This window comes from Anser cygnoides, chromosome 35 (genome assembly GCF_040182565.1).
Source record: "Anser cygnoides isolate HZ-2024a breed goose chromosome 35, Taihu_goose_T2T_genome, whole genome shotgun sequence".
NCBI classification, from domain to species: domain Eukaryota; kingdom Metazoa; phylum Chordata; class Aves; order Anseriformes; family Anatidae; genus Anser; species Anser cygnoides.
Window position 1 is genome coordinate 1,905,569 of NC_089907.1, and position 18,385 is coordinate 1,923,953.

The 18,385-nt window shown below is 63.3% G+C and overlaps 2 protein-coding genes across 4 annotated transcripts in view; one reads left to right on the forward strand and one right to left on the reverse strand.

The window, feature by feature from the left end:
- ABCF1 (ATP binding cassette subfamily F member 1) lies at positions 1-15,343 on the forward strand. Its single transcript, XM_066986901.1, has 26 exons — positions 1-256; positions 978-1,024; positions 1,127-1,213; positions 1,464-1,596; positions 1,775-1,818; positions 2,931-3,032; positions 3,128-3,202; positions 3,298-3,369; positions 3,469-3,543; positions 4,158-4,253; positions 4,354-4,476; positions 4,975-5,075; positions 5,161-5,246; positions 5,330-5,469; positions 5,544-5,692; positions 5,776-5,859; positions 6,135-6,259; positions 6,347-6,459; positions 6,570-6,741; positions 8,009-8,083; positions 9,139-9,209; positions 10,536-10,568; positions 10,975-11,143; positions 13,002-13,066; positions 13,907-13,979; positions 14,073-15,343. The coding sequence occupies exons 1-26, from the start codon at positions 16-18 to the stop codon at positions 14,237-14,239; spliced, it is 2,718 nt and encodes a 905-aa protein (XP_066843002.1). The 5' UTR covers positions 1-15; the 3' UTR covers positions 14,240-15,343.
- PPP1R10 (protein phosphatase 1 regulatory subunit 10) overlaps positions 15,139-18,385 on the reverse strand; it is a 23,886-nt gene continuing 20,639 nt past the window's right edge. For all 3 annotated transcript variants that reach the window (XM_066986664.1, XM_066986666.1, XM_066986665.1), the window contains one exon: positions 15,139-17,345. In XM_066986664.1, the coding sequence (XP_066842765.1) occupies positions 17,030-17,345 (316 nt within the window). In that variant the 3' untranslated portion in view covers positions 15,139-17,029. The remainder of the gene's footprint in view (positions 17,346-18,385) is intronic.

Sequence of the window (18,385 nt, forward strand, 5' to 3'; positions counted from 1 at the left end):
TCAGGGAGGGGAGGGATGAAGGGGAGGGAGGGCCAATGGGAGGGAGGCTCGCCTCACGAGGGGGGCGGGACTTCGAGGCAGGCAGCCAACGGGGGAGGCGGAGCGCCCCGGAGGACCGGAAGAGCCGGGAGGCGCTCTGGTCTCGTCTCGCTGGCCGCGCAGGCGCAGTGCGCAGGCGCCCGGCCATGCCGAAGGGAGCTCGGCCGCCGGCGGGGGCCCGGCAGGAGGAATGGCGGGGGGGAGGGCGAGGGGCACGGTGAGGCCGGGGGAGGGCCGGGGGGGATCGGGGGGGGGGCGGTCCTGAGGGGGGTTGGGTGCGGGAGGGGAGCCCTAGGGGGGAGGGGGGCTTAAAGGGGGAGGGAGGGGGTCTGGGGGGAGGGGCAGGGGATCCCTATGGGGGGAGCGAGGGGGGGGTAAAAAGGGGGTTGGGTCCCTATGGGGGGGGGGGGGCAGGGGGTCCCTATGGGGGGGGGGCAGGGGGGTCCCGGGGGGTGAGGAGGGGGAGGGGAGCACGGGGAGGGGGAGGGGAGGGGGTTGGGGGGTGAGGAGGGGGGAGGGGAGCACGGGGAGGGGGAGGGGAGGGGGTTGGGGGGTGAGGAGTGGGGAGGGGAGCACGGGGAGGGGGAGGGGAGGGGAGGGGTTGGGGGGGTGAGGAGGGGGGGAGGGAGTACGGGGAGGGGGAGGGGAGGGGGTTGGGGGGGTGAGGAGGGGGAGGGGAGCACGGGGGGGTGAGGGGAGGGGGTTGGGGGGTGAGGAGGGGAGGGGAGCACGGGGGTGAGGGGAGGGGGTTGGGGGGTGAGGAGGGGGAGGGGAGTACGGGGAGGGGGAGGGGAGAGGGTTGGGGGGGTGAGGAGGGGGTGGGGAGCACGGGGAGGGAGGGGAGGGGGTTGGGGGGGGCTGGGGGATCCCTGGGGGGGTGGGGGTGGATCCCGGGGGGTTCCGTGCCGCTGACCCCGTTCTTCCCCCTCCGTCCCCAGAGCAACCGGTGAAGAAGGGCCGGAAGGACCGGCGGGGCAAGAAATCGGTGAGCTCCGCCCCCTGACCTCTGACCCCTGACCTCTGACCCCTGGCCTTGGCCCCAAGGCTGACCTCTGACCTTTGACACCCCCCCCCCCAACCCCAAAAGTTCTTCGAGGAGCTGGCGGAGGACGAGAAGCTGGCCCCCCCCAGCGAGGCCCCGCAGGCGCCTGAGAAGGAAGGGCAGCCCCAGCAGGTTCGTTAGCGTCGTGTTAATTAGGGGGGGCGGGGCCAAAGGGGGTGGGGCAAGAAGGGGGAGGAGCCAAAGGGGCGTGGCCAAAAGGGGGTGGAGCCAAAGGGGGTGGGGGGAGAATGGGTGGAGTCAGAGGGGGTGGGGCCAGAAGGGTGGGGTCGGGGGGGGCTGGGAGAAAAGGTGGCTTTCCGGGGTCCTTAAGGGGGTAATTAGTGGGCTAATTAGCGGGGTAATTAACGATCCCCCCACCCAGGCCTCCCGGCGGAAGCAGCGGGAGCGGCGCAGGGAGCGGCGGCGCCCCGGGGCCGAGCCCGAGCCCGAGGAGGAGGAGCTGAGCCGGCGGCTGCGGGAGCTGGCGGCCCCCAGCCGCGAGGAGGAGGACGAGGAGGAGGAGGAAGGTGAGGCCGAAGGCTCCCCCCACCCCCCCCCCCCCCAACCTCCGGGAGCAGCGAGTCCCGCCTAGAGCGGCCCCCCAGCCTGGGGGGGGCCGCTCTAGGCAGCGGGCGCAGCTCTATGGTCTGTCGCTGACGCCCCCCCCTTTCTATATTTTTTTTTTGGGGTCCCCCCCCCAGCGCCGCCCCCGAGGAGAGGGGGGGAGGAGGAGGAAGGTGAGTGGGGGAGGGGAAGGAGACAAAAATACTGGGGGGGGGACCCCAAATATCAGAGGGAGGGGACCCTAATTGTCGGGGGGGTGGGGCAAAAATATTGGGGGGGACCCCAAATGTCAGGGGGGGGACAAAAATGTTGGGAGGGGACCCCAAATATTGGGGGGAGAGGATCCTAAATATTGGGGGGGGCAAAAATGTTGGGGGGGACCCCAAATGTCGGGGGGAGGGGACCCTAAATATCAGGACCCCAAATATCGGGGGGAACCCCAAATGTCGGGGGGGGGGGCAAAAATATTTGGGGGGGACCCCAAATGTCTTGGAGGGGGGATAAAAATGTTTGGGGGGGACCCTAAATGTTTGGGGGGGACCCCAAATGTCGGGGGGGATCCCAAATGTGGGGGGTGTCAAAAATGTTGGGGGGACCCCAATATCAGGGGGGGCCCCAAATGTCTGGGGAGGGGGACAAAAATGTGGGGGGGACCCCAAATATCAGGGAGCACCCCAAATGTTGGGGGGGGTAAAAATATTTGGGGGGGACCCCAAATATTGGGGGGGGGACACCCCAAATGTGTGGGGGGGGGGCAAAAATGTTGGGGGGGAGACCCCAAATATCGGGGGCAGGGGACTTTAAATATCGGGGGGGGCCACAAATGTCTTGGGGGGGGTAAAAATATTGGGGGGGACCCCAAATATCAGGGGGAAGGGACTAAATACCGGGGGGGACCCGGTATGGGGGGGAGGGAACCCCAAATATTGGGGGGGACCCCAAATATCAGGGAGAGGAAACCCTAAATATTGGGGGGGGGGGAACCCGAAATCAGGAGAGGAAAATCGGGGGTAAAAAGCCAGAATTTGGGTAAAACCAGGGATATCCTACAGCTGGGAGAAGGGGTCAAGGGGGGGGGGGGGGGGCCTAAAACCCTAAAAGGGGGAGCGGGGTGGGAAAAGGGGCCCCAAAATGGGGGAGAATCCGTCAAAACGGGGAAGAATCCGTCAAAATGGGGAAAATCTTCTCAAAACGGAGGGAATCGGGTCAAAATAGGGGGGTTTTGGGGAGACCCAAAAACGGGGCGAAAAAAGGCGGTTTTGGGGTTTTTGGGGGTTTGTCGTAGGGCGGCAACGTCTTCGCGGCGCTGAGCCAGGAGCAGAGCGAGGAGGAGGAGGAGGAGGAGGAGGCCGAAGGGCCCCGGCCGGGCAAAGGCAGGAGCACCAAGGTGGGGGGGGGGGGACACGGGGGGGTCAAGAACCCTAAAAATATAGGGTTTTTTTTTTGGGGCGGGGGGCGCAAACGGCCCTATTTTCGTGGCAGGTCCGGCAGGAGGAAGAGGAGGAGGGGAGGAAGAAGAAGAGCCGCAAGGACGAGAGGAACAAGGGCAGGAAGCCGGTGAGGGGGGGCGCGTTTAGGGCCGGGGGGGCACATTTAGGGTCGGGGGGACCCCGAAAGGGGGGTCTGACCCCATAAATCCCCCCCACACACAGCAGGGGAAAGCCCCCAAGGAGGAGGAGGAGGATGAAGGCTCCGAGGAAGACGCCGGCCCCAAAGGGGGGAAAGTGAGACCGGAAGGGGGGCGGCCCTATAAAAAAGCCCTACAATTTTTGTTGGAGGGGGGTGGGGGGCAAATTTGACCCCAAATTTCCCCCCCCCCCCAGAACAAATTTGCGGCTCTGGGGGATGACGATGAGGAAGAGGAGGAGGCCGAAGAGCGCCGGAAGGGCGACGAGGCTGTAAGGGGGGGAGGGATTTTGGGGGTCAGGGGGGGATTTTGGGGGTCAGGGGGGGATTTTGGGGGTCAGGGGGGGATTTTGGGGGTCAGGGGGAGGATTTTGGGGATTGGGGGGAGGATTTTGGGGTTGGGGGGATTTTGGGTCAGAGGGGATTTTGGGGCCTGGGGGGTGATTTTGGGGTCGGGGGGGTTGGGGGTTTGGGGGGGTGATTTTGGGGGTTGGGGAGGGATTTTGGGGGTTGGGGAGGATTTAGGGGTCTGGGGGGGCGATTTTGGGGTCTGGGGGGGTTTGGGGTTGGGGGAGGATTTTGGGGTGGGGATTTTGGGGTGGGGGGGTTGGGGTTGGAGGGGACTTGGGGATTTGGGGGATGATTTTGGGATCGGGAGGATTTGGGGGTTTGGGGGGGGGAATTTTGGGGTCGGGGGGATTGGGGTTTGGGAGTTTGGGGGGGAATTTTGGGGTTGGGGGGTTGGGGTCGGGGGGGGGATTTTGGGGTCGGGGGGGATTTTGGGGTCGGGGGAGGATTTTGGGGTCTGGGGGGGAGGATTTTGGGGTGTGTGTGGGGATTTTGGGGTGGGGGGAGGGCTCCTGATGCCCCCCCCCCTTCCCCCCAGGTCTCCGAGGAGGAGGAGGAGGAGGAGGAGGCCGGGAGGAAGGCTGAGCCCGACGCCCGCGTGAGCAAAAAAGAGAAAAAGAAGCTCAAAAAGCAGGTGGGCGGGGCTTAGCCCCGGGTGGGCGGGGCTTGGGGACGAGTGGGCGGGGCTATGCAAATGAGGGGGTGGGGCTAAACGTCTTGGCTCCGCCCCCCAGATGGAGTATGAGCGGCAGGTGGCCACCATGAAGGCGGCGGCGGCGGGCGAGAACGACTTCTCCGTGTCCCAGGCCGAGCTCTCCTCGCGCCAGGCCATGCTGGAGAACGCCTCCGACATCAAGGTGACCCCTTTTGGGGCAAAAACAGCCCTTTTTGGGGCAAAACCGCCCCTTTTTTGGGGTAAAAATGCCCCTTTTTGGGGCAAAAATCACCCCGCCGGGTGCCCCGGTAGTTCGTTAGGGTGGCTTCCCCCTCCGCGGTTTTTTTGGGTTTAAATAGCGGGAACGGGGGTGTGTTTTAAAAAATAAAGGGTTTGGGGTCGCGGGTTTATAGCGGGGGCATCCCGTTAATGGTTTAGGGTCGGGGCTGGGCGCTGTTTTCCTTCAAAAAGCCCCAAATTTGGGGGCGTTTCACGGGGAAAGCGGCGCAAAATTGAATTTCGCCCTTTTCGCTGCGGAACGACGCGGAATTAGGTTGCGACGTCGGCGCTGGGAGCCCCCTTGGGACGAAATTAAGGGGGATTCGGGGTTCCGCGGTGTGACGGGAAGGGGAAATGGGGTCGCTGGGGGGGGGGTTTTGGGGTCCCCTGACCCCCCCCTTCCCCCTTGTCCCCCCCGCAGCTGGAGAAGTTCAGCATCTCGGCGCACGGCAAGGAGCTCTTCGTCAACGCCGACCTCTACATCGTGGCCGGCCGCCGCTACGGCCTTGTGGGGCCCAACGGGTGAGGGGATGATTCAGGACCGTGGGCGAGGGGGGGCATAAAAAACCCCCAAAAATGGATTTTTAACCCCGTTCCTCGCCGCCAGGAAGGGCAAGACGACGCTGCTGAAGCACATCGCCAACCGCGCGCTCAGCATCCCCCCCAACATCGACGTGCTGCTCTGCGAGCAAGGTGAGCCCCCCGAAAGCCCCGAAACCCTCAAGAACTCCCCCTCAAAACCCCAAAATCTTCTTTTTTCCCCCCAAAAAAAAAAGAGGTGGTGGCCGACGACACGCCGGCGGTGCAGGCAGTGCTGCGCGCCGACACCAAGCGGCTGCGCCTGCTGGAGGAGGAGAAGCGGCTGCAGGCGCTGCTGGAAGCGGGCGACGACGGCGCTGCCGAGCGCCTCGAGAAGGTTTTTTGGGGCGGGGGGGACCCCGGGGAACCCCGTGGGGACCCCAAAAAAAAACCCCAAACCCCTCCCCATAGGTGTACGAGGAGCTGCGGGTGATCGGGGCGGCCGCCGCCGAGGCCAAAGCGCGCCGGATCCTCGCCGGTTTGGGTTTCAACCCCGAGATGCAAAACCGAGCCACCAGGAAGTTTTCGGGGGGGTGGCGCATGAGGGTGTCCCTGGCCCGGTAAGGGGATGTAACGGGGTCGGGGGGGGGGGCGTGATTTTGGGGTGAAACCCCCCCCCGAAAGTGACGCTCGCGCCCCGCAGGGCGCTGTTCATGGAGCCGACGCTGCTGATGCTGGACGAGCCCACCAACCACCTGGACCTGAACGCCGTCATCTGGCTCAACAAGTGAGGGGAAAAGGGCCCCGATTTGGGGCCGGGAGGGGGCCGGGAAGCGGCGTCCCCAAATGGGGGGGGCGATCCTAAAAAGGGGGGTGGCCCTAAAGGGGTTTTTTTTTGGGGGGGGGGGAGGTTGGGAAAAGCGGCGTTTTCTTCGCGCGGCGTTTTCTTCGCGGGGCGGCTTCGCGCGCGGGGCATCCCCTTTGCGGGGCGTCCCCTCGGTCGGGGGGGGCTCTTAACGACCCCAAAGCACCCCAAAATTTCCCTGTCCCCCCCCTTTTTAGCTACCTGCAGACCTGGAAGAAGACGCTGCTGGTGGTGTCCCACGACCAAGGTTTCCTCGACGACGTCTGCACCGACATCGTCCACCTCGACGCCCAGCGCCTCTTCTACTACCGGGGCAACTACAGTGCGTGGTGGTGGGGGGGGGGGGGCAAACGGGGCTCCTCGGGGTAATTTTTGGGGTAAAAAAGCCTCTTTTTCGGTCCCCCCGCAGTGACCTTTAAGAAGATGTACCAGCAGAAGCAGAAGGAGCTGCTGAAGCAGTTCGAGAAGCAGGAGAAGAAGCTGCGCGACCTCAAAGCCGGCGGCAAATCCACGAAGCAAGCGGTGAGCCGAGGCTGGGGGGGGGGGGTCCCGAGCCGTAAATCCCACCCCCCCGACCCCCTTGGGATCCTTGTGAGCCCCCCCCGACCCCTCGGCGGCCCCGAAATCTGTAGGAGAAGCAGACGAAGGAGGCGCTGACCCGCAAGCAGCAGAAGTGCCGGCGGCGGACGGCGGCCGAGGAGGCGGCCGAGGTGCCGGAGCTGCTCAAGCGCCCGCGCGAGTACACCGTGCGCTTCACCTTCCCCAACCCGCCCCCCCTCAGCCCCCCCATCCTCGGCCTCCACGGTCAGCACCCCCCCGGGGGCCTGCGGGGGGGGGAATTGGGGGGGCGTGGGGCACGGTTTGGGGGGGGGTTTGGGGGCGTTATGGGGGAACTGGGGGTGGTTTTGGGGCGTTACGGGGGAACTGGGGGCACGTTTGGAGGTGTTACGGGGGAACTGGGGGGATTTGGGGGGACAGGGGGCACATTTTTGGGGGGGGTTTGGGGGGGGTTGGGGGTGTTATGGGGGAACTGGGGGCACGTTTGGGGGCGTTACGGGGGAACTGGGGGCATTTGGGGGCGATTTGGGGGGGCAGGGGGCACATTTTGGGGTGGTTTGGGGGGGGTTTGGGGGCGTTACGGGGGAACTGGGGGTGGTTTGGGGGGGGCGTGGGGCACGTTTTGGGGTGGCTTGGGGGGGGTTGGGGGCATTGGGGGAAACTGGGGGCATTTGGGGGCGGTTTGGAAGGGGTTATGAGGCGTTTTAGGGACAATTGGGGGGGTGTGGGACACGTTTTGGGGGGGGTTGGGGGTGTTATGGGGGAACTGGGGGTACGTTTGGGGGGGTTTGGGTGTGCTATGGGGGAACTGGGGGCGGTTTGGGGGCGATTTGGGGGGGTGGGGGGCGGGGTTTGGGGGCGTTATGGGGGAACTGGGGGCATTTGGGGGCAGTTTGGGGGGGCAGGGGGCACTCTGGGGACAAATTGAGGGGGCAGGGGGCACGTTTTGGGGTGGTTTGGGGGGCGTTGGGGGGAGGGGCATTTGGGGGCGGTTTGGGGGGGTTATGAGGCGTTTTGGGGACAATTGGGGGGGTGTGGGACACGTTTTGGGGGGGTTGGGGGCGTTATGGGGGAACTAGGGGGCACGTTTGGGGGCGTTATGGAGGAACTGGGGGCATTTGGGGGAGATTTGGGGGGGCAGGGGGCACGTTTTGGGGTGGTTTGGGGGCGTTGGGGGGAACTGGGGGCATTTGGGGGCAGTTTGGGGGGGCAGGGGGCACGGTTTGGGATGGTTTGGGGGGGTTAGGGGGGACCTGGGGACATTTGGGGGTGTTTTGGGGGGCATGGGGAGCTTTGAGGACAATTGGAGGGGTTTTAGGGACAATTGGGGGGGGTATGGGGCAATTGGGGGGGCTATGGGGCAATTATAGGGACAATTGGGGGGGGTGGGAAAATCTGGGGGCATTAGGGGGCAATTAGGTGGGACATGGGGGCAGTTGGGGGGCGTTTTGGGGTCCGGGGGAATTTGGGGGGGCCCCGATTCCGCCCCCCCCCAGCCCCTTTGTGGCCCCAGGCGTCGATTTCGGCTACGAGGGGCAGGAGCTGCTCTTCCGCAACCTCGACTTCGGCATCGACATGGACTCGCGGGGTGAGTCCCGGCGTCAACGCGGGCACAGGGCGGGCCCTACAAAAACAAACGGGGGCCCTCCGGCACCCCCGGGAGGGGGCAAGGCCCTGCAGGAGCGGAGAGGGGGGGAGAGACCCTACAAAAACAGGGGACGTGGGGGGGGAGACCCTATAAAAACAGGGAATATAGGGTGGGAGACGCTATAAAAACATAGGATACAGGGTGAGAGACCCTACAAAAACAGGCAATACTGGGTGGGAGACCTTACAAAAATAGGGAATATTGGTTGGGAGACTCTAGAAAAACATGGAATGTGGGGGGGGGAGACCTTATAAACACAGGGAATATAGAGTGGGAGACCCTATAAAAATATGGAGTATAGGGTGGGTGGGAGATCCTATAAAAACAGGGAATACTGGGTGGGAGACCCTACAAAAACATGGAGTATAGGGTGGGTGTGGGAGACTCTACAAAAACAGGGAATACTGGATGGGAGACCCTACAAAAACATGGAATATAGGGTGGGTGGGAGACCCTATAAAAACAGGGAATATAGGGTGGGAGACCCTGTAAAAACATGGAATACAGGGTGGGAGACCCTACAAAAACATGGAGTATAGGGTGGGTGTGGGAGACCCTACAAAAACAGGAAATACTGAGTGGGAGACCCTACAAAAACAGGGAATATTGGTTGGGAGACCCTATAAAAACATGGAATATTGGTTGGGAGACCCTACAAAAACACGGAATGTGGAGTAGGAGACCCTATAAAAACATGGAATGCGAGGTGAGGCACCCTGCAATAACAAAGCTTGGGTGTAGCCTGTAACAACACTGAATTAGTAGGCCCTACAGTAACACAGGGTGGAGTCTCGGCGTAAACAAAGCCACACGACCCTACAATAACAGCAGGGTTTTGCACGGCTCCTACGACGAAACGCGGAGGTTTGGGGGAACCCTATAAATCAACGGGGTTTGTCGGAGACCCTACGCTAACGGGGGGGGGGGCCCTGGGAGACCCTACAATAACAAAGGGCACCGGGGGGCCCCCCCGTGACGTGTTTGTGCCCCCCCAGTTTGCATCGTGGGCCCCAACGGCGTGGGCAAGAGCACGCTGCTGCTGCTGCTGACGGGGCAGCTGACGCCGGTACGGACACCCCAAAAAGGGCCGGGAACCCCAAAAAGAGGGGACGGGACCCCAAAAAGAGGGGACGGGACCCCAAAAAGGGGCTGGGACCCCAAAAAAAGGGATGGATACCCCAAAAAAGGGGCTGGGAATCCTAAAAAAGGGGCTGGGAACCCCAAAAAGGGCTGGGAACCCCCAAAAAAAGGGCTGGGAACCCCAAAAAAGGGCTGGGAACCCCAAAAAGGGCTGGGAACCTAAAAAAGGGACTGGGAACCCCCAAAAAGGGACGGGAACCCCCAAAAAGGGACGGGAACCCAAAAAAAAGGGGACGGAACACCAAAAAAGGGGCTGGGACCCCAAAAAGGGGCTGGGACCCCCAAAAAAGGGCTGGACACCCCCAAAAAAAGGGGACGGGACCCCAAAAAAAGGGCTGGGAACCCCCAGAGAAAGGGCTGGGAACCCCCCAAAAAAAGGGATGGACATCCCCATAAAGGGGACGGGACCCCAAAAAAGGGGCGGGAACCCTATAAAAGGGCCAGGAACCCCGAAAAAAGGGGCTGGGAAACCCAAAAAGGGCCAGGAACCCTAAAAAAGGGCTGGGAACCCACCAAAAAGGGCTAGGAACCCCCAAAAAAGGGCCGGGAACCCCAAAAAAGGGGCTGGGAACCCTAAAAAAAGGGCTGGGAACCCCCAAAAGAGGGATGGACACCCCCAAAAACGGGATGGACACCCCCAAAAAGGGGCGGGAACCCCAAAAAGGGCCGGGAACCCTAAAAAAGGGCCGGGAACCCCAAAAAGAGGGGACGGGACCCCAAAAAGGGGCTGGGAACCCTAAAAAGGACTGGGAACCCCCCCCAAAAAGGGGACGGGAACCCCCAAAAAAAGGGCTGGGAACCCCCCAAAAAAGGGCCAGGAACCCCAAGAAGGGGACAGGACCCCAAAAAGGGCTGGGAACCCCCCAAAAAGGGCTGGGAACCCTAAAAAAGGGGCTGGGAACCCTAAAAAAAGGGCTGGGAACGCCAAAAAGGGATGGGAACCCAAAAAAAAGGGGCTGGGACCCCCAAAAAAGGGCTGGGAACCCCCAGAAAAGGGCTGGGAACCCCCAAAAAAGGGCCGGGAACCCCAAAAAAGGGGCTGGGAACCCCCAAAAAAGGGGCGGGAACCCCAAAAAAAGGCCGGGACCGCCCCAAAAAAAGGAGGGATTTGGGGTTTTGGGGAGGGGGCTGGGGGATTGGGGCCCCCCTGGGAAGCCGAGGGGGTTTTGGGGGACCCCTGGGATGTTGGGGGGGGGGTGGGGGGCAGGATTTTGGGGACCCCCCCCCCCCCACCGACCCCATTCTCTTGCAGACGCGGGGGGAGATGCGCAGGAACCACCGGCTGGTAAGGGGGGGGGCTTTGGGGGCGTGGCCTCTAGTGGGCGTGGCCTCCACGGGGGCGGGGCTTGTGTGGGCGGGGCACCTGGGGGCGGGGTTTCTATGGGGGCGGGGCTTACGGGGGCGGGGCTTTTGGGGGAAAGGGGGCGGGGCTACAACAAGGGGGTGTGGCTTTACGATGGGGGCGTGGCCTGAACTGAAGGGGGCGTGGCTTCCCAGAAAAGGGGCGTGGCTTCCCAGAAAAGGGGCGTGGCTTCCCAGAAAAGGGGCGTGGTTTCACCAGCTGCCCTCCCGCACCACCACCCCCGCCAACCTGAACCGGGGGGGGGGGTGGGTGGGTGGGGCAAAGGGGGCGGGGCCTCCGGCTTGGCCCCGCCCCTAACCCCGCCCCCCCGGCCCCACCCCCCCCGCAGAAGGTGGGCTTCTTCAACCAGCAGGCGGCCGAGCAGCTGCGGCTGCAGGAGACGGCGGCCGAGTACCTGCAGCGCGGCTTCAACCTCCCCCACCAGGACGCCCGCAAGTGCCTGGGGCGCTTCGGCCTCGAGGGCCACGCCCACACCCTGCAGATCGCCAAGCTGTCCGGTGAGGGGGGGGGGAAGGGGGCGGGGGGCGTTGTCAGAGCGAAGGGGGCGGGGTTAGAGGGCTGGAGGCAGAGCTTGTACCCCCACACGCCCCCCGAGATAGGTTAAGGGGGAGGAGAGGGGTTGCGTAGGGCTGGGGGGGGGGTGTGGTTTATTGGGGTGGGGTGTGGTTTATCGGGGGGTGGTTTGTTTGGGGGGCGGTTTGTGGGGGGGTGGTTTATTGGGGGTGGCTTATTGGGGGCTGGGGTTTATTTGGGGGGTGGTTTATTGGGGGTGTGGTTTATTGGGGGTGTGGTTTGGGGGTGTGGTTTATTTGGGGGTGTGGTTTATTCAGGGCGTAGCTTATTGGGGGCGTGGCTTGGTGGTGGTTTGTTGGGGGTGTGGTTTGTTGGGGGTGTGGTTTATTGGGGGTGTGGTTTATTTGGGGTGGTTTATTTGGGGTGTGGTTTATTGGGGTGTGGTTTATTGGGGTGTGGTTTGTTGGTGTGGTTTGTTGGGGGGTGGTTTATTGGGGTGGTTTATTTGGGGGGTGGTTTATTGGGGGGTTTGTTGGGGTGTGGTTTATTGGGGGTGTGGTTTGTTGGGGGTGGTTTGTTGGGGGTGTGGCTTGGAGGTGGTTTGTTGGGGTGTGGTTTATTTGGGGTGTGGTTTATTTGGGGTGTGGTTTATTTGGGGGGTGGTTTATTGGGGGTGGTTTATTGGGGGCGTGGCTTATTGGGGTGGTTTATTGGGGTGGTTTATTGGGGGCGTGGTTTATTCGAGGCGTGGTTTATTGGGGGGCATGTTTTTTTGGGGCGTGTTTTTTTTGGGGGCGTGTTTTGGGGCTGTGGCTTGGAGGTGGTTTGTTGGGGGTGTGGTTTGTTGGGGGTGTGGTTTGTTGGGGGGTGGTTTATTGGGGTGGTTTATTTGGGGGGTGGTTTATTGGGGGGTTTGTTGGGGTGTGGTTTATTGGGGGTGTGGTTTGTTGGGGGTGGTTTGTTGGGGGTGTGGCTTGGAGGTGGTTTGTTGGGGTGTGGTTTATTTGGGGTGTGGTTTATTTGGGGTGTGGTTTATTTGGGGGGTGGTTTATTGGGGGGTGGTTTATTGGGGGCGTGGCTTATTGGGGTGGTTTATTGGGGTGGTTTATTGGGGGCGTGGTTTATTGGAGGCGTGGTTTATTGGGGGGCATGTTTTTTTTGGGGGCGTGTTTTTTTGGGGCTGTGGCTTGGAGGTGGTTTGTTGGGGGCGTGGTTTATTTGGGGGGTGTGGTTTATTGGGGTGTGGTTTATTTGGGGGGTGTGGTTTATTGGGGGTGGTTTATTGGGGGGGTGGTTTGTTGGGGGGTGGTTTGTTGGGGGGGTGGTTTGTGGGGGGGGTGCCTTGGAGGTGGTTTGTTGGGGGTGTGGTTTATTTGGGGGGTGGTTTATTTGGGGGGTGGTTTATTTGGGGGGTGTGGTTTATTGGGTGTGGTTTATTGGGGGGTGGTTTGTTGGGGGTGTGGTTTGTGGGGGGGGTGCCTTGGAGGTGGTTTGTTGGGGGTGTGGTTTATTTGGGGTGTGGTTTATTTGGGGTGTGGTTTATTTGGGGGGTGGTTTATTTGGGGGGTGTGGTTTATTGGGTGTGGTTTGTTGGGGGGTGGTTTGTTGGGGGTGTGGTTTGTGGGGGGGGTGCCTTGGAGGTGGTTTGTTGGGGGTGTGGTTTATTGGGGTGGTTTATTGGGGGTGTGGTTTATTGGGGGGCTGGTTTGGGGGGTGTGGTTTATTGGGGGTGTGGTTTATTTGGGGGTGTGGTTTATCGGGGTATGGTTTATCGGGGGTGGGGTCTCTCGGGTGGGGGCGGGGTTTCTGTGGCTCTAAGCCCCGCCCCCTTCCCCCCCGCAGGGGGGCAGAAGGCCCGGGTGGTGTTTGCGGAGCTGGCGTGCCGTGAGCCCGACGTCCTCATCCTGGTGAGCGCGGGGAGGGGCCCGGGGACAGCGGGGGGGTCCCCAGCGGGGTCCTGGGGACAGCGGGGGGGACACTGGGGGTCCCCAATGGGGTCCTGGGGACACTGGGGGGTCCCCAACAGGGTCCTGGGGACAGCGGGGGGTCCTTTGGGGGTCCCCAGTGGGGTCCTGGGGCCATCAGGGGGTTGTGGGGACATTGGGGGTCCCCAACAGGGTCCTGGGGACATTGGGGGGGGGTCCTGGGGACATTGGGGGGTCCCAATGAGGTCCTGGGGCCATCAGGGGGTCATGGGGACATTGGGGGGGGGGTCTCCAATAGGGTCCTGGGGACATTGGGGGGTCCTGGGGCCATTGTGGGGTCCCCAGTGGGGTCCTGGGGACATTGGGGGGGGGTCGTGGGGACATTGGAGGGTCCCCAATGGGGTCCTGGGGCCATCACGGGGTCCTGGGGACATTGTGGGGTCCCCAGTGGGGTCCTGGGGACATTGGGGGGGACACTGGGGGTCTCCAAGGGGGTCCTGGGGACATCGGGGGGTCCTTTGGGGGTCCCCAATGGGGATGGGGTCCTGGGGACATTGGGGGGGGTCTCCAATAGGGTTTTGGGGACATCGGGGGGTCCTTTGGGGGTCCCCAAGGGGGTCCTGGGGACATTGTGGGGTTCCCAGTGGGGTCCTGGGGACATCGGGGGGCCCTTTGGGGGTCTCCAAGGGGGTCCTGCGGACATCGGGGGGTCCTTTGGGGGTCCCCAGCGGGGTCCCGGGGACACTGGGGGGGTCGCGGGGACATTGGGGGGGGGTCCCCAACGTGCTCCCCGAGCCGCCCCCCCCGTCCCCGTCCCCTCAGGACGAGCCCACCAACAACCTGGACATCGAGTCCATCGACGCCTTGGCCGACGCCATCAACGAGTACCGGGGAGGTGAGGAGGCGGGGGGGGTGGCGTGACGTCACCGTGACGTCACCGTGATGTCACGGTGACATCACGGTGACGTCACGGCCCCCCCCCCCGCAGCCGTCATCGTGGTGAGCCACGACGCCCGGCTGATCACGGAGACGGCGTGCCAGCTGTGGGTGGTGGAGGAGCAGGGCCTGAGCCAGATCGACGGCGACTTCGACGACTACAAGCGCGAGGTGCTCGAGGCCCTGGGGGAGGTCGTCATCAGCCGCCCCCGCGAGTGAGGGGGCGCCCCGGGGCCGGGGGGTGGGGGGTGGGGAGCGAGGGGACGGCGGCTGCGCTCCCCCCCCCCACAAACCCCGACCTTTTCCCTTCCTCCCTCGCGGGTTCGGGGCAATAAAACGGGAGCGGCACAAGAGCGGCTGCGTGGCGCGGTCGGAGTTAACGGGGTGGGGGGGGGGTATTCACATCTCGGGGGGGTGCAGGGACCCCAAAAAGCCCCTCATGGGGACCCCGTTAGCCTCTGTGGGGTCCCCGTGAACCCTCGTGGGGTCCCCAGAACCTCCAAACTCTCTCCTGGCTGATGGCGCAACCGTGGCCATCAGTAGGTTCCAGAGTTAACGCGGGTGTATTCACCTCTCGTGGGGTGCAGGGACGGGGGCTGGACCCCAAAAACCCCCTCATGGGGACCCCGTTATCCTCCGCGGGGTCCCCGTTAGCCCTTGTGGGGTCCCCGTTCCCTCCAAACCCTCCCCTGGCTGGCAGCACGGCCGTGGCCGTCAGTAGGTTCCAGAGTTAACACGGGGGTATTCACATATTAGGGAGGGCATGGATGGGGTTTGGACCCCATAAACCCCCTGTGGGAACCCCATTATCTTCTGTGGGGTCCCCATTGTGCTTTGTGGGGACCCCGTAACCCCAAACCCTCTCCTGGCTGCCGGCACAACCCCAGCCATCACTAGGTTCCAGAGTTAACGCGGGTGTTTTCACATATTCGGGGCTGCAGCGAAGGTGTCTGGACCCCATAAACCCCTCATGGGGACCCCATTATCCTCTGTGGGGTCCCCGTTACCCTTTATGGGGACCCCAAACCCCCTCCTGGCCCCGGCCCTCAGTAGGCTCCAGAGTTAACGCGACACGGAAGGGCGCCAAACCCCAATTAACGCTCGGCGACGGGCTCGGCTCTTTTCCAACAGTTTATTACTAATGTACAAAATATACAAAAGGGGGGGGCGGGCGCTGCCCCCCCCGGCCAAGTTTTCACAGAAAACAGCATCCGGCGCGGCCTCCCCCACCCCCACCCCCCCCCTCCAAAAAAAAAACCCAAAATATTCTTTTTTCCCCCCAAAAAAAAGAATAAACATGAGAGCGGCGCAGCCCCGGGCGGCGGCGTGTGTCGCACGTGTGTCTGGGACCCCAGGCGCAAGGAGAGGAGAAAGGGGGGGGGAGGGGGTAAAAAGGGGGGGCAAAGAAAGGTGGGGGGGAGGATTTGGGGGTGCCGGGGAGGGGGGCACCCCCAAAAGTGGGAGGAGGGGGGGGGATTTGCCCCCAGCAGGGGCAGGTTTGTGCCCTGGGGGGGGTGTTTGCGCCCTGCTGGGGGGGGATTTGCCCCTCCTAGGGGGGTATTTGCCACTGCTGGGGGCTATTTGCCCCTCCTGGGGGGGGGTATTTGCCCCTCCGGGGGGGGGTATTTTCAATGCTGGGGGGGATTTGGCCCCACTGGGGGGGGTATTTTGATGCTGCTGGGGGGTATTTGCCCCCGCTGGGAGGTATTTGCCCCCGTGGGGGGGTGTTTTCACTGCTGGGGGGGTATTAGTGCAGTACTAGGAGAGTATTTGCCCCCCCCCGTGGTTATTTGCCCCCGGGGAGTGGGGTAATTGATGTCCCGGGGCAGTTTCTTGCCCCCCCCCCCCCCCAAGGGGGGAGTTTTGCCTGGAGATGGATCCGATTTACCCCCGAGGGGGGGGGCATTCTGGCCCCCGAGCTGGGATCTTTTTGCCCCTGGGGGGGTTATTTACACCCCGGCAGCGGGGGTTTTGCCCCCTCAGGGGTATTTACAGCCCGTGGCGGGGGGGGAGATTTGGGCCCTGGAGTAGAAGAGTTTTGCCCCAGGAGGAGGAAAAACACCCGGGCAGGGGGCATTTACACCCGGGGGGGGCATTTACACCCCTGACAAGGGCAATTACACCCCTGCAGCAGCATTTGCACCCTGGGGGGGGTATTTGTACACTGGGGGGGGGTAAATTTGCCCTGGCCGGGGTAGTTACCCCCTTGTGGGGAGGGGAGGAAAGGGATTTACCCCCCCCCCCAGAGGGGTATTAGCACCCAGGGGAGGGGTATTTACCCCTACAAGGGGGTATTAGTGCCTGGCAGGGGGGGTATTTTTGCCCAGGGGGGGGTATTTTGTTACCCCCCGGTAGGGGGATGTGCGCCTGAGAGCCTGGGGGGGGGGGAGGCAATTACCCGCTGCCAGGGGTATTTAGTCCCTGTGGGGGGGGCATGTGCAGTCCATGGGGGGCAGTTACACCCCGCGGGGGGGCAGTTACGCCCTGCAGGGGGCAGTTACGCTGTGCTGGGGGGGGTAGTTACGCCCTGCAGGGGGTAGTTACACCCTGGGAGGGTTATTTATGCCCTACAGGGGGGTATTTATGCCCTGGGGGGGTTATTTATGCTCTGTAGGGGGGTATTTATGCCCTGGGGGGTGTATTTAAGCCCTACAGGGAGGCATTTCTGCCCTGGAGGGGGCTATTAATGCCCTGTAGGGGGTTCTTTGTGCCCTGCAGGGGTATTTACGCCCTGCTGGGGGGGGGTATTTATGCCCTGGTGGGGGTATTTATGCCCTGGAGGGAGTATTTGTGCCCTGGAGGGGGGTAGTTAAGCACTGCAGGGGGGTATTAACACCCTGCAGGGGGTATTTATGCCCTGGGGGGGGTATTAGCACCCTGCAGGGGGTATTTATGCCCTGGGGGGGTATTAACACCCTGCAAGGGGGTATTTACGCCCCACAGGGGGGTATTTATTCCCTGCTGGGGTACTTATGCCCTGGAGGGGGGGGTATTTACGCCCCGCAGGGGTTACTTGCGCCCTGATTTTGGGGTGAAATTAGGGGGGGGGGGGGGGGGAGGTGGGATTCGGTGCCGGGGCGTCATGGAGGCCTCACAGAAGCCATAAAAGTGGCGGCTGCAGCGCGAGTCCGAGAGGAGGAGGAGGAGGAAGAGGAGGAGGAAGAGGAGGAGGAGGAGGAGTGAGGGCGGCGCGGGAGGAAGGGCGGCGGCGGGCGCTACGGCAGCGGCGGCCCGTTGACGCCGGGGTGGTAGAAGGCACAGTTGTTCTCGTACCTGCAGCTGCCCTTCAGCATGAAGTGGCGACACACGGCGCGGCTCGACATGTCTGCGTGAGAGAAAACGGGGGGGGGGGGGCGCGTCAGGCGCCGGCGCCCCCCCGGCGGCCCCCCGGCGGCGGTGGCGGCCCTGGGGGAGGACGAGGACGAGGAGGAGGAGGAGGAGGAGGAGGAGGAGGAAGAAGGGGGGTGGGGGGGGGACGCACACACGGGGTGGGCTCCGGCTTTCGGCCCTGCGCTGGCGTTGGGGGGGAATGGGGGGGGCCGTGGGGCGGCGCAATGGGGCCCCACGGTGCCCCTCGGCTCCCCGGGTTTTGCCCCAAAAAGGCCTTCGAGGGGGGGCAGGGGAAGCGGCTGCGGGGTGGGGTTGGAGCCGGGGGGGCGCCCCCCAAAAGGGTCCTGGCCCTGCCCTGACTCCTGCTGCCTCCGCCGGGGGGCCGGGGGCCGCTTGGGGGGCAGCCCCATGGTGCCCCCGCTCCCTGCCCCGTAGCCTGGCAGCGGGGCTGGCCCCTCCTCGTGGCCCGCTGGGGGCTGCGGGCGGTGGAACTACAATTCCCAGCGTGCTTTGTGGCAGCTGGAGCTCCCAGCGTGCCTTGCGGCCCCATCCCTGAAGTGCTGGGTGCGGGACTACAACTCCCAGCATCCCCCACTGCCTCCTCTAGAGCCGCTGGGGTCAGGACTACAACTCCCAGCATCCCCCACTGCCTCCTCTAGAGCTGCTGGGGGCAGGACTACAACTCCCAGCATCCCCCACTGCCTCCTCTAGAGCTGCTGGGGGCAGGACTACAACTCCCAGCATCCCCCACTGCCTCCTCTAGAGCTGCTGGGGGCAGAACTACAACTCCCAGCATGCCCTGCTGCCCTCCCGTAGCCACAGGAGAGCAGAACTACAACTCCCAGCATTCCTTGCAGCCTCTTCTAGACCAGCTGGGGGCGGGACTACAGCTCCCAGCGTGCCCTGCTGCCACGATAGAGCCATGTTAAGCTTAAGCAGGCCACGCTGCCCCTTCTAGAAGTGACTTGGAATGGGACTACAACTCCCAGCATGCCTTGCTGCCTCTTCTAGAGCAGCTGGCAGTAGGACTACAAC

What these genes read in the sequence shown, in the direction of transcription:
- ABCF1 (XM_066986901.1), top strand. Translation starts at nt 16, where the DNA reads ATGAAGGGGAGGGAGGGCCAATGGGAGGGAGGCTCGCCTCACGAGGGG. An exon ending in AGAACGCCTCCGACATCAAG is followed by an intron (nt 4,477 to 4,974) that starts GTGACCCCTTTT and finishes TCCCCCCCGCAG; the next exon opens with CTGGAGAAGTTCAGCATCTC. An exon ending in CATCGACATGGACTCGCGGG is followed by an intron (nt 8,084 to 9,138) that starts GTGAGTCCCGGC and finishes GTGCCCCCCCAG; the next exon opens with TTTGCATCGTGGGCCCCAAC.